Source organism: Mizuhopecten yessoensis, unplaced genomic scaffold, assembly GCF_002113885.1.
Source record: "Mizuhopecten yessoensis strain PY_sf001 unplaced genomic scaffold, ASM211388v2 scaffold11109, whole genome shotgun sequence".
NCBI classification, from domain to species: Eukaryota; Metazoa; Mollusca; class Bivalvia; order Pectinida; family Pectinidae; genus Mizuhopecten; species Mizuhopecten yessoensis.
The window spans coordinates 565,580-580,463 of NW_018408884.1; the positions used below are offsets into that span (position 1 = coordinate 565,580).

General features: G+C 40.5%; 3 protein-coding genes across 3 annotated transcripts in view; all 3 read right to left on the minus strand.

The window, feature by feature from the left end:
• The window catches only part of LOC110465979 (transcription intermediary factor 1-beta-like), a 104,648-nt gene that overhangs the window by 50,551 nt on the left and 39,213 nt on the right, over positions 1–14,884 (minus strand). The gene's annotated exons all lie outside the window — the stretch shown is intronic.
• LOC110465967 lies at positions 10,363–11,238 on the minus strand. Its single transcript, XM_021522184.1, has one exon. The coding sequence runs from the start codon at positions 11,236–11,238 to the stop codon at positions 10,363–10,365; it is 876 nt and encodes a 291-aa protein (XP_021377859.1).
• The window catches only part of LOC110465968 (transcription intermediary factor 1-beta-like), a 20,138-nt gene continuing 16,559 nt past the window's right edge, over positions 11,306–14,884 (minus strand). Inside the window, exon 2 of the mRNA XM_021522185.1 lies at positions 11,306–12,222. Coding sequence (XP_021377860.1) covers positions 11,306–12,193 — 888 coding nt within the window. The 5' untranslated portion in view covers positions 12,194–12,222. The remainder of the gene's footprint in view (positions 12,223–14,884) is intronic.

A 14,884-nucleotide genomic window follows, 5' to 3' on the forward strand; every position in this document is an offset into this window, starting at 1 on the left:
TGACAACTAGTGACAGTACTTGCAAAAACCAGTAACTGTCCTAGTGACAACTAGTAACTGACCTAGTGCAAACCAATAACTGTCCTCATGACAAGAAGTGACAGTCCAAGTGACAACCAATGACTGTCCTAGCGATAATAAGTGATAGTCCTAGAGACAACCTGTGACTTTCCTATTTATAACCGGAATCTGTCCTAGCAACAACAAGTGACAAAACCAGCGAAAAACAGTTAATGTCTTAATAATAAGTATTGACAGTCCTAGTGACAACCGATGACTGTCCTAGCGATAATAAGTGATAGTCCAAGAGACATCCTGTGAATTTTTTAGTTACAATCAGAACCTGTCCTAGCGACAACCAGTGACTGTCCTAGTGACAACCAGTGAATGTCCTAGCGACAACCAGTGAATGTCCTAGTGACAACCAGTAACTGTCATAGTGACAACCAGTGACACTCCTAGTGACAACTGATAACTGTACTAGTGACAGTCGAACAGATAACAAGTGATAGTCCTAGTGACAACCAATAACTGTCCTAGCGACACACATTAAATATCTTACTTACAACAAGCGATTGTCCTCGTCACAAACAGTCACTGTCTTAATGACAACCAATCACTGTCCTACTGACCGATGACTGTCCTAGCGATAATAAGGGATAGTCCTAGAGACATCCTGTGGAGTTCTCAGTTGCAACCAGAATCTGTCCTAGCAACAACAAGTGACAAAACTAGCGACAAACAGTTAATGTCTTAATAATAACAATTGACAGTCCTAGTGACAACAACTGACTGTCCTAGTGACGACTAGTGACTGTCCTAGTTACAACAAATGATTGCCCCAGTGACAACATGTAACTGTCCTATTGATAACCAATAACTGTCCAAGTGACAACCGATGTCTGTCCTAGCGATAACAAGCTATTGTCCTCGTCACAACCAGTCACTGTCTTAATGACAACCAATCACTATCCTACTGACAACTAGTGACAGTACTTGCAAAAACCAGTAACTGTCCTAGTGACAACTAGTAACTGACCTAGTGACAACCAGTGACACTCCTAGTGACAACCAATAACTGTCCTAGTGACAGTCGAACAGATAACAAGTGATAGTCCTAGTGACAACCAATAACTGTCCTAGCGACACACATTAAATATCTTAGTGACAACAAGCGATTGTCCTCGTCACAAACAGTCACTGTCTTAATGACAACCAATCACTGTCCTACTGACAACTAGTGACAGTTTTAGTGACAACCAATGACTGTCCTAGCGACAACCAGTAACTCTCCTAGTGACAACCAGTAACTGTCCTTGTGACAAAAAGTGACAGTCCTAGTGACAACCGATGACTGTCCTAGCGATAATAAGTGATAGTCCTAGAGACATCCTGTGGATTTCTCAGTTACAACCAGTAACTGTCCTAGCAACAACAAGTGACAAAACTAGCGACAAACAGTTAATGTCTTAATAATAACTATTGATAGTCCTAGTGACAACAACTGACTGTCCTAGTGACGACTAGTGACTGTCCTAGTTACAAAAAATGATTGTCCCAGTGACAACCTGTAACTGTCCTATTGATAACCAATAACTGTCCAAGTGACAACCGATGTCTGTCCTAGCGATAACAAGCTATTGTCCTCGTCACAACCAGTCACTGTCTTAATGACAACCAATCACTATCCTACTGACAACTAGTGACAGTACTTGCAAAAACCAGTAACTGTCCTAGTGACAACTAGTAACAGACCTAGTGCAAACAAATAACTGTCCTCATGACAAGAAGTGACAGTCTAAGTGACAACCAATGACTGTCCTAGCGACAATAAGTGATAGTCCTAGAGACAACCTGTGACTTTCCTATTTATAACCGGAATCTGTCCTAGTAACAACAAATGACAAAACTGGCGAAAAACAGTTAATGTCTTAATAATAAGTATTGACAGTCCTAGTGACAACCGATGACTGTCCTAGCGATAATAAGTGATAGTCCAAGAGACATCCTGTGAATTTTTTAGTTACAATCAGAACCTGTCCTAGCGACAACCAGTGACTGTCCTAGTGACAACCAGTGAATGTCCTAGCGACAACCAGCGAATGTCCTAGTGACAACCAGTAACTGTCCTAGTGACAACCAGTGACACTCCTAGTGACAACTGATAACTGTCCTAGTGACAGTCGAACAGATAACAAGTGATAGTCCTAGTGACAACCAATAACTGTCCTAGCGACACACATTAAATATCTTAGTTACAACAAGCGATTGTCCTCGTCACAAACAGTCACTGTCTTAAAGACAACCAATCACTGTCCTACTGACAACTAGTGACAGTTTTAGTGACAACCAATGACGGTCCTAGCGACAACCAGTAACTCTCCTAGTGACAACAAGTGACAGTCCAAGCAATAACAAGTGATAGTCTTATTGACAAACAGTAACTGTACTAGTGACAACCAGTGACAGTCCTAGTGACAACCAATCACTGTCCTACTGACAACTAGCGACAGTTTGTTTTAGTGACATCCAATGACTGTCCTAGCGAAAACCAGTAACTCTCCTAGTTACAACAAGTGACAGTCCAAGCGATAACAAGCGATAGTCTCATTGACAACCAATGACTGTCCTAGCGACAACTAGTGACTGTCCTTGTGACGACTAGGGAAAGCCCTAGCAATAACAAGTGATAGTCCTAGAGACAACCTGTGACAATCCTGGTTAAAACCGGAATCTGTCCTAGCTACAACAAGTGACAATACTAATGACAACTAGTTACTATCCTAGTGACAACCAGTGACAGCAATTATGACAACCAATGAATGTCCTAACGACAACTACATGTGGAAACTGTCCTATTGACAACTAGTCATTGTCCTAGTGGCAATCAATAACTGTCCTAGTGACAACCAGTTACTGTCCTTTTGACAAGAAGTGACAGTCCTAGTGACAACTGATGACTGTCCTAGCGATAATAAGTGATAGTCCAAGAGACATCCTGTGAATTTCTTAGTTACAACCAGAATCTGTCCTAGCGACAACCAGTGACTGTCCTAGTGACGACCAGCGAATGTCCTAGCGACAACCAGTGAATGTCCTAGTGACAACCAGTAACTGTCCTAGTGACAACTATTGATAGTCCTAGTAACAACCAAAAACTGTCTTAGCGACACACATTAAGTATCTTAGTGACAACAAGCGATTGTCCTCGTCACAACCAGTCACTGTCTTAATGACAACCAATCACTGTCCTACTGACAACTAGTGACAGTTTTAGTGACAACTGATGACTGTCCTAGCGACAACCAGTAACTCTTCTAGTGACAACAAGTGACAGTCCAAGCGATACCAAGTGATAGTCTTTTTGACAAACAGTAACTGTACTAGTGACAACCAGTGACAGTTTTAGTGACAACCAATGACTGTCCTAACGACAACCAGTAACTGTCCTAGTGAAAACAAGTGACAGTCTAAGCGATAACAAGTGATAGTCTTTGTGACAAGAAGTGACAGTCCTGGTGACAACCAATGACTGTTCTAGCGATAATAAGTGATAGTCCTAGAGAAAACCTATGACTTTCCTTTTTACAACCGGAATCTGTCCTAGCAACAACAAGTGATAAAACTAGCGACAAACAGTTAATGTCTTGATATCAACCATTGAGAGTCCTAGTGACAACAACTGACTGTTCTAGTGACGACTAGTGACTGTCCTAGTTACAACAAATGATTGTCCCAGTGACAAGAAGTGACAGTCCTGGTGACAACCGATGACTGTCCTAGTGACAACCAGTTACTGTCCTTGTGACAAGAAGTGAGAGTCCTAGTGACAACCGATGTCTGTCCTAGAGATAATAAGTGATAGTCCTAGAGACAACCTCTGAATTTTCTAGTTAAAATCGGAATCTGTCCTAGCGACAACCAGTGACTGTCCTAGTGACAACCAGTGACAGTCCTAGTGACAACCAATAACTGTCCTAGTGACAGTCGAATCGATAACAAGTGATAGTCCTAGTGACAACCATTAACTGTACTAGTGACAACAAGTGACAGTCCTAGTGACAACAATGGCTGCCCTAGCGACCACCAGTTATTGTCACAGTGACAACTAGGGACGGTCTTGGCGATAACAAGTGATAGTCCTAGTGACAACCAGTAACTGTTTTAGTGACAACCAGTGACTGTCCTAGCGACACACACTAATTATCTTAGTGACAACAAGCGATTGTCCTCGTCACAACCAATCACAGTCTAATGACAACCAATCACTGTCCTTATAAGAACTTGTGCCAGTTTTAGTGACAACCAATGACTGTCCTAGCGACAACCAGTAACTCTTCTAGTGACAACAAGTGACAGTCCAAGCAATAACAAGTGATAGTCTTATTGACAAACAGTAACTTTACTAGTGACAACCAGTGACAGTTTAAGTGACAACCAATGACTGCCCTAGCGACAACCAGTAACTCTCCTAGTGACAACAAGTGACAGTCCAAGCGATAACAAGTGATAGTCTTAGTGACAAACAGTTTATGTACTAGTGACAACAAGTGACTGTCCTAGTGACGACTAGGGAAAGCCCTAGCAATAGCAAGTGATAGTCCTAGAGACAACATGTGACAATCCTAGTTACAACCGGATTCTGTCCTAGCGACAACAAGTGACAATACAAATGACAACTAGTAACTATCCTAGTGACAATCAGTGACAGTAATAATGACAATCAATGAATGTCCTAACGACAACTACATGTAGTAAATGTCCTATTGACAACCAGTCACTGTCTTAATGACAACCAGTTAGTGTCCTCGCAAAAACCAGTAACTGACCTAGTGCAAACCAGTAACTGTCCTTGTGACAAGAAGTAACAGTCCTGGTGACAACCAATGACTGTCCTAGCGATAATAAGTGATAATCCTAGAGACAACCTATGGCTTTCCTTTTTACAACCGGAATCTGTCCTAGCAACAACAAGTGATAAAACTAGCGACAAACAGTTAATGTCTTAATAACAACCATTGACGGTCCTAGTGACAACAACTGACTGTCCTAGTGACGACTAGTGACTGTCCTAGTTACTACAAATGATTGTCCCAGTGACAACCAGTAACTGTCCTATTGACAACCAATACCTGTTCTAGTGACAACCAGTTACTGTCCTTGTGACAAGAAGTGAGAGTCCTAGTGACAACCGATGTCTGTCATAGCGATAATAAGCGATAGTCCTAGAGACAACCTGTGAATTTCCTAGTTTAAACCGGAATCTGTTATAGCGACAACCAGTGACTGTCCTAGTGATAACAAGTGAATTTCCTAGTGACAACCAGTAAATTTCCTAGTAACAACCAGTGACAGTCCTAGTGACAACCAATAACTGTCCTAGTGACAGTCGAAGCGATAACAAGTGATAGTCCTAGTGACAACCATAAACTGTACTAGTGACAACAAGTGACAGTCCTAGTGACAACCAATGGCTGCCCAAGCTACAACCAGTTACTGTCACAGTGACAACTAGGGACAGGCCTGGCGATAACAAGTAATATTCCTAGTGACAACCAGTAAATGTTTTAGTGAAAACTAATGACCGTCCTAGTGACAACCAGTAACTGTCTTAGTGACAACCAATGACTGTCCTAGTGACGACTAGGGAAAGCCCTAGCAATAACAAGTAATAGTCATAGAAACAACCTGTGGCAATCCTAGTTACAACAAGAATCTGTCCTAGCGACAACAAGTGACAATACAAATGACAACTAGTTACTATCCTAGTGACAACCAGTGACAGTAATTATGACAACCAATGAATGTCCTAACGACAACTACATGTGGTAACTATTGACAACTAGTCACTGTCCTAGTGGCAACCTATAACTGTCCTAGTGACAACAAATTATTGTCCTTGTGACAAGAAGTGACAATCCTAGTGACAACCGATGAATGTCCTAGCGATAATAAGTGATAGTCCTAGATACATCCTGTGAATTTCCTAGTTACAACCAGAATCTGTCCTAGTGACAACCAGTGACAGTGCTAGTGACAACCAATAACTGTCCTAGTGACAGTCGAACCGATAACAAGTAATAGTCCTAGAGACAACCAATAACTGTCCTAGTGACACACATTAAGTATCTTAGTGACAACAAGCGATTGTCATCGTCACAACCAGTCACTGTCTTAATGACAACCAATCACTGTCCTACTGACAACTAGTGACAGTTTTAGTGACAACCAATGACTTCCTAGAGACAACCAGTGACTGTCCTAGTGACGACTAGGGAAAGCCCTAGCAATAACAAGTGATAGTCCTAGAGACAACCTGTGACAATCCTGGTTACAACCGGAATCTGTCCTAACGACAACAAGTGACAATACAAATGACAACTAATAACTATCCTAGTGACAACCAGTGACAGTAATTAGGACAACCAATGAATGTCCTAACGACAACTACATGTGGTAACTGTCCTATTGACAACTAGTCACTTTCCTAGTGGCAACCAATAACTGTCCTAGTGACAACCAGTTACTGTCCTTGTGACAAGAAGTGACAGTCCTAGTGACAACCGATTACTGTACTAGCGATAATAAGTGATAGTCATAGAGACATCCTGTGAATTTCCTAGTTACAACCAGAATCTGTCCTAGCGACAACCAGTAACTGTCCTAGGGACAACCAGTGAATGTCCTTGTGACAACCAGTAACTGTCATAGTGAAAACCATTGACAGTCCAAGTGACAACCAATAACTGTCCTAGTAACACACATTAAGTATCTTAGTGACAACAAGCGATTGTCATCGTCACAACCAGTCACTGTCTTAATGACAACCTATCACTGTCCTACTGACAACTAGTAACAGTTTTAGTGACAACCAATAACTTTCCTAGAGACAACCAGTAACTCTCCTAGTGACAACAAGTGACAGTCCAAGCGATAACAAGTAATAGTCTTATTGACAACCAATGACTGTCCTGGCGACAACCAGTGACTGTCCTAGTGACGACTAGGGAAAGCCCTAGCAATAACAAGTGATAGTCCTAGAGACAACCTGTGACAATCCTGGTTACACCCGGAATCTGTCCTAGCGACAACAAGTGACAATACAAATGACAACTAGTTACTATCCTAGTGACAACCAGTGACAGTAATTAGGACAACCAATTAATGTCCTAACGACAACTACATGTAGTAACTGTCCTATTTTCAACTAGTCACTGTCCTAGTGGCAACCAATAACTGTCCTAGTGACAACCAGTTAATGTCCTTGTGACAAGAAGTGACAGTCCTTGTGACAACCGATGACCGTACTAGCGATAATAAGTGATAGTCATAGAGACATCCTGTGAATTTGCTAGTTACAACCAGAATCTGTCCTAGCGACAACCAGTAACTGTCCTAGTGACAACCAGTGAATGTCCTTGTGACAACCAGTAACTGTCATAGTGACAACCATTGACAGTCCAAGTGACAACCAATAACTGTCCTAGTAACACACATTAAGTATCTTAGTGACAACAAGCGATTGTCATCGTCACAACCAGTCACTGTCTTAATGACAACCAATCACTGTCCTACTGACAACTAGTAACAGTTTTAGTGACAACCAATGACTTTCCTATAGACAACCAGTAACTCTCCTAGTGACAACAAGTGACAGTCCAAGCGATAACAAGTGATAGTCTTATTGACAACCAATGACTGTCCTGGCGACAACCAGTGACTGTCCTAGTGACGACTAGGAAAAGCCCTAGCAATAACAAGTGATAGTCCTAGAGACAACCTGTGACAATCCTGGTTACAACCGGAATCTGTCCTAGCGACAACAAATGACAATACAAATGACAACTAGTTACTATCCTAGTGACAACCAGTGACAGTAATTAGGACAACCAATGAACGTCCTAACGACAACTACATGTGGTAACTATTGACAACTAATCACTGTCCTAGTGGCAACCAATAACTGTCCTAGTGACAGCAAGTTATTGTCCTTGTGACAAGAAGTGATTATCCTAATGACAACCGATGACTGTCCTAGCGATAATAAGTGATAGTCCTAGATACATCCTGTGAATTTCCTAGTTACAACCAGAATCTGTCCTAGTGACAACCAGTGACAGTCCTAGTGACAACCTATAACTGTCCTAGTGACAGTCGAACCGATAACAAGTAATAGTCCTAGTGACAACCAATAACTGTCCTAGTGACACACATTAAGTATTTTAGTGACAACAAGCGATTGTCATCGTCAGAACCAGTCACTGTCTTAATGACAGCCAATCACTGTCCTACTGACAACTAGTGACAGTTTAAGTGACAACCAATGACTGTCCTAGATACAACCAGTAACTCTTGACAACCAGTGACAGTGCGAGTGACAACCAATAACTGTCCTAGTGACAGTCGAACCGATAACAAGTAATAGTCCTAGAGACACCTGTGACAATCCTGGTTACAACCGGACTCTGTCCTAACGACAACAAGTGACAATACAAATGACAACTAGTAACTATCCTAGTGACAACCAGTGACATTAATTAGGACAACCAATGAATGTCCTAACGACAACTACATGTGGTAACTGTCCTATTGACAACTAGTCACTTTCCTAGTGGCAACCAATAACTGTCCTAGTGACAACCAGTTACTGTCCTTGTGACAAGAAGTGACAGTCCTTGTGACAACCGATGACTGTCCTAGCGATAATAAGTGATAGTCATAGAGACATCCTGTGAATTTCCTAGTTACAACCAGAATCTGTCCTAGCGACAACCAGTGACTGTCCAAGTGACAACCAGTGAATGTCCTTGTGACAACCAGTAACTGTCATAGTGACAACCATTGACAGTCCTACTGACAACTAGTGACAGTTTTAGTGACAACCAATGACTGTCCTAGAGACAACCAGTAACTATCCTAGTGACAACAAGTGACAGTCCTTGTGACAACCGATGACTGTCCTAGCGATAATAAGTGATAGTCCTAGAGAAAACCTGTGACTTTCCTATTTACAACCGGAATCTGTCCTAGAAACAACAAGTGATAATACTAGCGACAACCAGTTACTGTGTTAGTAACAACCAGTGGCAGTCCCATTGACAACCACTAACTGTCCTAGTGACAACTAGTTATAACCATTGATTGTCCTAGTGACAACCATTAACAGTCCTAGTGACAACCAGTGCCTGTTCTAGTGATAACTAGTGACTGTCCTTGTTACAACCAATGGATGTCTTAGCGACAACCAGTGACTAATTCAAATTGATTGAGATCCTTCAGGAAAATCAATGAGTGATATAATGTAGTGGAGGGAGTGTTTGCTTTGTTGTTCCGTCTAATTGTATGATATCTTTGACAGACTTCGGGTTTAGCTCCATAACTCAAATACTTAATGTCGAACCGTCATCAAAATCGATGTGCTGATGTTGTAGAGGAGTAACTTGACATCTAAGTGAGTCATACCACAGAGAAATGCATTTTGGTGTTTTCACCTTTCTGATTTTAAGAAATGTCCAAATGTAATTGGAACGGTGATAAAAATATGTTCATGTTGGTACATTTTCTCAGATGAAGTGTTTTTTTACACAAGTGAGTTTGACGGCTTCCTCAAGCGAACGTCAGAAACGAAAAAAAGTCCGCAATAAAAAGAAATATTTCATTTCAAAATATTTTATTAAATCAATCAGATTTAATGAAAATCGGACAACAGGCAAGTGAAGTATCACTCTGGTGTCGGCATCAGATCCACAAGACGGTAATTAACTGAAGTTTAAGTGCAAACTGGCAGAATCAATAGATTTGCCTGAAGAACAATAGACAAATATAAACAAAATAGCTGATCTAATTATATAATAAAATAACAAACTGTCACAGATTGGGTTTGCATTAAGTTGACAAGAGCACAATTTTTATTTCAAAAAATGCCAGCGGGGATCCTTTATCTCTACTCCACATTAAAAAAAACAATAGCGTGTCCATATCTCAAAATAAGAATTAATGGCAATTGTCACTGTATCTTGTTAGTCTACACGCCCGGCAAGTTAATATGATAACGTTTTTGACATTTATTTTAGCATCCGCCTCTATACTGTTATGCTATTCGGGCTGGACCACAGAGTGAGACCATTTGCTGTATTTCGTTGATTAAAACTGATTTATCAAAATTGGAAATAAACATGAAATCAAATGAAAATGAGTAAGATTTAATAATTTCACTCTCTCCTGTGTAATCAGAGTTTTTAACAACAAGTATCTCCTTCACTGTTACATTTTCTATATGATAAAAACCAATGTGTCTGTGACTAATATGGTTCATTAACACATCACGTGATCAACCCATCAATGTGTTCTTCTATACGATGTTTAGAAGAGTTGAAAGACACGGATACAATTATTGTCTGCAGATTTCGATTTCCAAGGATTACACGAAGTGACCACAAACGTGTCATCACGAACAGCTATTGCCCAAGGATGTTCCATTTCATCCGATGATGTCAGTAGTTCCCTGACGTGTGTCCCGTCCCCAGACATCTGTACGACGTTGTGTGAACTATAACCACACACGTAGATGTTACCCTCCCTGTCCACGTCTATTCCCGTTACATCCCTCACGACACCGACCTTCATCACATCCGTGTGACGTTTGATGTTACTGACACTGACGAGTGTGTCTCCCTTTACTGGATCATGTGTGAGGCAATGACAGATATAGTTATACTTATATAATAACTCTGTCGCTCCGTCCTGAGTCACACTGTATACGTCTTCTCCATCTGTACCCACAATAAACCTCCCGTCTGTATGTGTTATACCAAAACAGTCTTTACCATTAGGCATGTTGATCTCAGACGACAGGGAGAGTTTTGAGCCCTCGACTTTCACGACACGGACACCACCAGGACTGGTGACAGCGACCGCCACGGTATTGTTGTTTACCAGACACAGATCACAGGGATCTCCACGAATGGTCAACTCGTCTAGGTACTGCCCTTTGTCTGTAAACAGCTTCAGCTTCTGGTTGTTGAAATCACTAAGTATTATCTGTTTATAAGGAAGGTACACAACCCCACGTATCAAACAATTACTTTTATCTGACGGAGTCTTTACGTTAAACTTCCCTATTTCTTTCACACGACGCTCTGACAAAGGTACGGACAGGTATTCAATATCACCAGGACGACATCGTCGTTGTCTCTCGATTACGATCTTCCCCATCGCATCATCACCAAGGGTTACCATTCTGGGAACAATATGATGCCTAATGCTGACGGACATAAAGGACGTGCTCATCTCCGTGACCAGGGCCTTACACGANAGACGAGGCCTCCAAATTCCCCTTCTCCTCTTTAAACAAAGTAATTAACTTATCTGTGATGTCCTTCTGAAGTTTGTTCAGCTGTTCTTCGACACTTTGGCGCAGATCTTTGATGCTTTGCAGTGCGATTTCCTGATTTTGGACCATGGTTTGGATCTGCTCGTCAAAATCCTTCACCAATGACGTCATAGCCTGTGCTCCTTTCTTCAGTGCCATCTCCATCTCTTCTAGTTGTGAACCGGCTTGTAACTTCTGTAAAAAAATTATCGCCGTTGTCACCTCATCACAACGTCTGTGGTCTTTGATCACGCATATGTTGCATCCAAGCCGTTTGTGGTCTTCACAGTACCAAATCAATTTCTTGTCGTGTTGGTCACATTTAGGGACTGACTGTTTCTGTTTTGTTTTCCTGCTATCGTACCTAGTAATATCTAAGATATCACATTCATTATGCAAGACATCATGATATTGTACCTTACACGTTTCGCACAAATTCAAGTTCATCATTTTACACCAGTACTTCGCTTGATTTGTCAAGTCACCTTTTGTCTGGCAAGGCTTGCAGTACAGTGGTTCAGACGGATGTTCCTTAAGCTTGATAAGGTCCTGGATCACAGCATTAGTCGGGAACTGTTCTGCCCATTTGTCCTTAGCTTCCGTTTGATTGGTGGGCTGGGTCATTCTCCTACAGACGGGACAGGGGAACGATGTTGCCGACGCCATTTCGCCAGACAGTTCCTTGGTGATGTAGGTCCCGAGGCATTCCTGACAGAAGCAGTGAAGGCAGGGTAAGGACTTTGGTTGTCGAAGTCGCTCCAGACATATTGGACATTCCAGTAAGTGTTCGTCCAGTTCCGGAGATGGGCCGCCTTCAGCCATAGTAACAGCTAGGGCAGATTTATACTGGCCTGAAAAATAAAGATTTACAGTAATATTTGTATGGATTTCAAACAAATATACTATAAAACAGTTCACACATTTAATAGCTGGTTCATTGTACTGTACCCTGTAGGTTTAAATCTTTGATCAAAACATTGAATTCTAGACCTACACACACACTTTATGTATAGTTCTATTTTTATGTAAGCTTGGAGTCTCAAACAAAAGACCTAGAGGTCCGGTACCGATCACCTGTATATTTTTAAAGTGCTTGATTTGAGATGAAGATATAGCACTCCATGGTAGATACTGTATGCACATGTGAAATTTCAGAAAGGTCCATCCAGTATTTCTTGAAATAAAGCGAGAACAAACTTCAAATGTCAAAATCCAAAATGGCGGCATGGTGGCCATCTTGATTTAATGAATACATCATTATGGTAACAGGCACCACTAGACAACTTGATGGAGACAAAATTGGGATAAAATCATATAATCCCCAATGGCAGAAGAAGGATTTCAAAGGTTGTATCTCTATTCTCCCTATTGGTCCCCATTCCTCTCTACAAAAAAAATGTCCCCTTGGCCTAAAGATGCTCCAGACTAAATTAAAATAAATCCTTGTACACCTACGCTAGAAGAATGATTTTAAAAGTTTACCTCTTTTTACCTTATTGGGCCCCTCTCCTCTGCTCCAAGGGAGCCAAACCCACTGTTTATACAATATTTATTTGGTCCCCTCGGACCAAGTATGCTCCAGACCAGATTTAGTTAAAAATTAACTTAGCCTTTCAGGACTAGTAGCGCTTGAAGGAAAAGTTGACGGACGGGCGACGGACGCTGCGCCCTTCGGACAGGTGAGCTAATCAAATAAAATCTGCTTTAATATGATTAACGCTTTTGAATCTCCCATTTCCGTCGTATAATGAGTTTTTTAAAATGAATTATTCTTTCTGTCTGCTAAGGCCATTAACACCGTCGTAGTTCGAAATGTTTTCAAGAAATGACATTACATTTCTGTGCATTGTGAAATACAATGCACTGAGTTCAGCTAAACATTTTTGCAGTGCACACTTGTTTATTAAAGTTAGAGACGAAAATTCCTTATGCATGATACATGGTTTAATTTTGAACTTTGAACCCTGTCTATGACCTACTCTGAAAAGAGGACCTTCGTAGATATAAATAGATAAGAAGTCTTACTAGTGTGTTGTATCAGGGTTGTTGATAAATGGATAGAGAGAGGGGGTCACCACGGGAAGTGGGATTGGGGTGTTATTTTTAGAATTTATTTTGAAATGATGTGTGCTCTGTTGTGTGTTGTGAAGCTGTTCATGTAATTGATAAAAAAAATCTTTTGTTTTTTCTATGTCATTATGTTTTTGATCATTTGTTATACCAGAATAGAATATAAGTCTAGCAATAAAAATACTTTTTTGACGGAATAGGACACTTTCTCTCTCGTTTGTAGGAACGGGTCACTTTGTTATGTGAGGACAAGTTACGTTTTTTGTTTGGGGACTAGGCTTTCTTTAGAGGATCGTGTACATTTGTTTTCAAAGCAGAGTATGGTCAGTTTTTGTTCCGGTGATGTTGTGGTACTATTTCACCACCCGACATCGTGGTACTATTTCACCACCCGACATCGTGGTGCTATTTCACCACCCGACTAAGAAAGAAACAGATTTGTCAATTAAGATGATCATGTTGTTGTTTGTACGTTTCGTTACACACATTCATTATATGATATAAAATAATTCCATGAGTAGGTTCAGTATGTGTGTTCCCTCCCCCTCTAACCCCTCCCCCTTTATACAATGTTGATGAAGGTATAATTATATAGCATAAAAGAGTGCGAGAAAAGTGTGATTGACGCAAAATGTACAAATTCGTCATACATCATATGTTTTATATAAGAACAAACATACACCGTCAACGTGTCGAGTGTTATTGTACATGTGTACTTGTATACAGGAAGTGTAACTTGCACGTGGTGGTAAATGAAATAAAATGAAATAAAAACAAGGTTATGCTATTCAAGTAACCCTAATCGACCATGGTACATATACGTATTAGTTAAACGTAGTATATCTTAGATTACTCTTAAAATATCAAACATCAGTGGAAGATATGTAGTTTAATATTACACTTAGTAAATGTATACGAGTGGATATGTGTGAGCAGCTTGGACAAGGTTAATCGAATGCACCTTAATCACACCATATGATATATCATATATTAGATAAATGTATTACTTCTTAGAATATTTCAAAATGTCCAAATGTAAATGGAAGATATGATATAGTCTAATATTGAATAGTTTAATATTGTACTTAGTTATAAATACGATGCAATAATTTAAATGTACATTCGAGTACCTGTGTATACAGTTTAGACAAGGTTAATAGAACGCACCTTGTAATCACTGTCACACAGAAGCTTTTGTTATATATATGGCGACGTGAGGTTGTGGTAGAGTGAACGAAACGTATCATAGTAGAAAGGTGGGTGTTAGTTCCATTATCTCTCAAAATTATATTTTCTATATGTGTTTATATGTTTTATGTATGTCCGACCCCATTCCTGGTGTTCTCCCATGTTGCAAACCAACGACTATTGTGATTTTAAAACGCACATGGACGGTGTATACTATCACTAGTGACTACTAAATTCTGACTATCCTCGTAATAT

Excerpts from the sequence above, each read along its gene's own strand:
- LOC110465967 (XM_021522184.1), bottom strand. The coding sequence starts at position 11,238 with ATGGTAACCCTTGGTGATGATGCGATGGGGAAGATCGTAATCGAGAGA.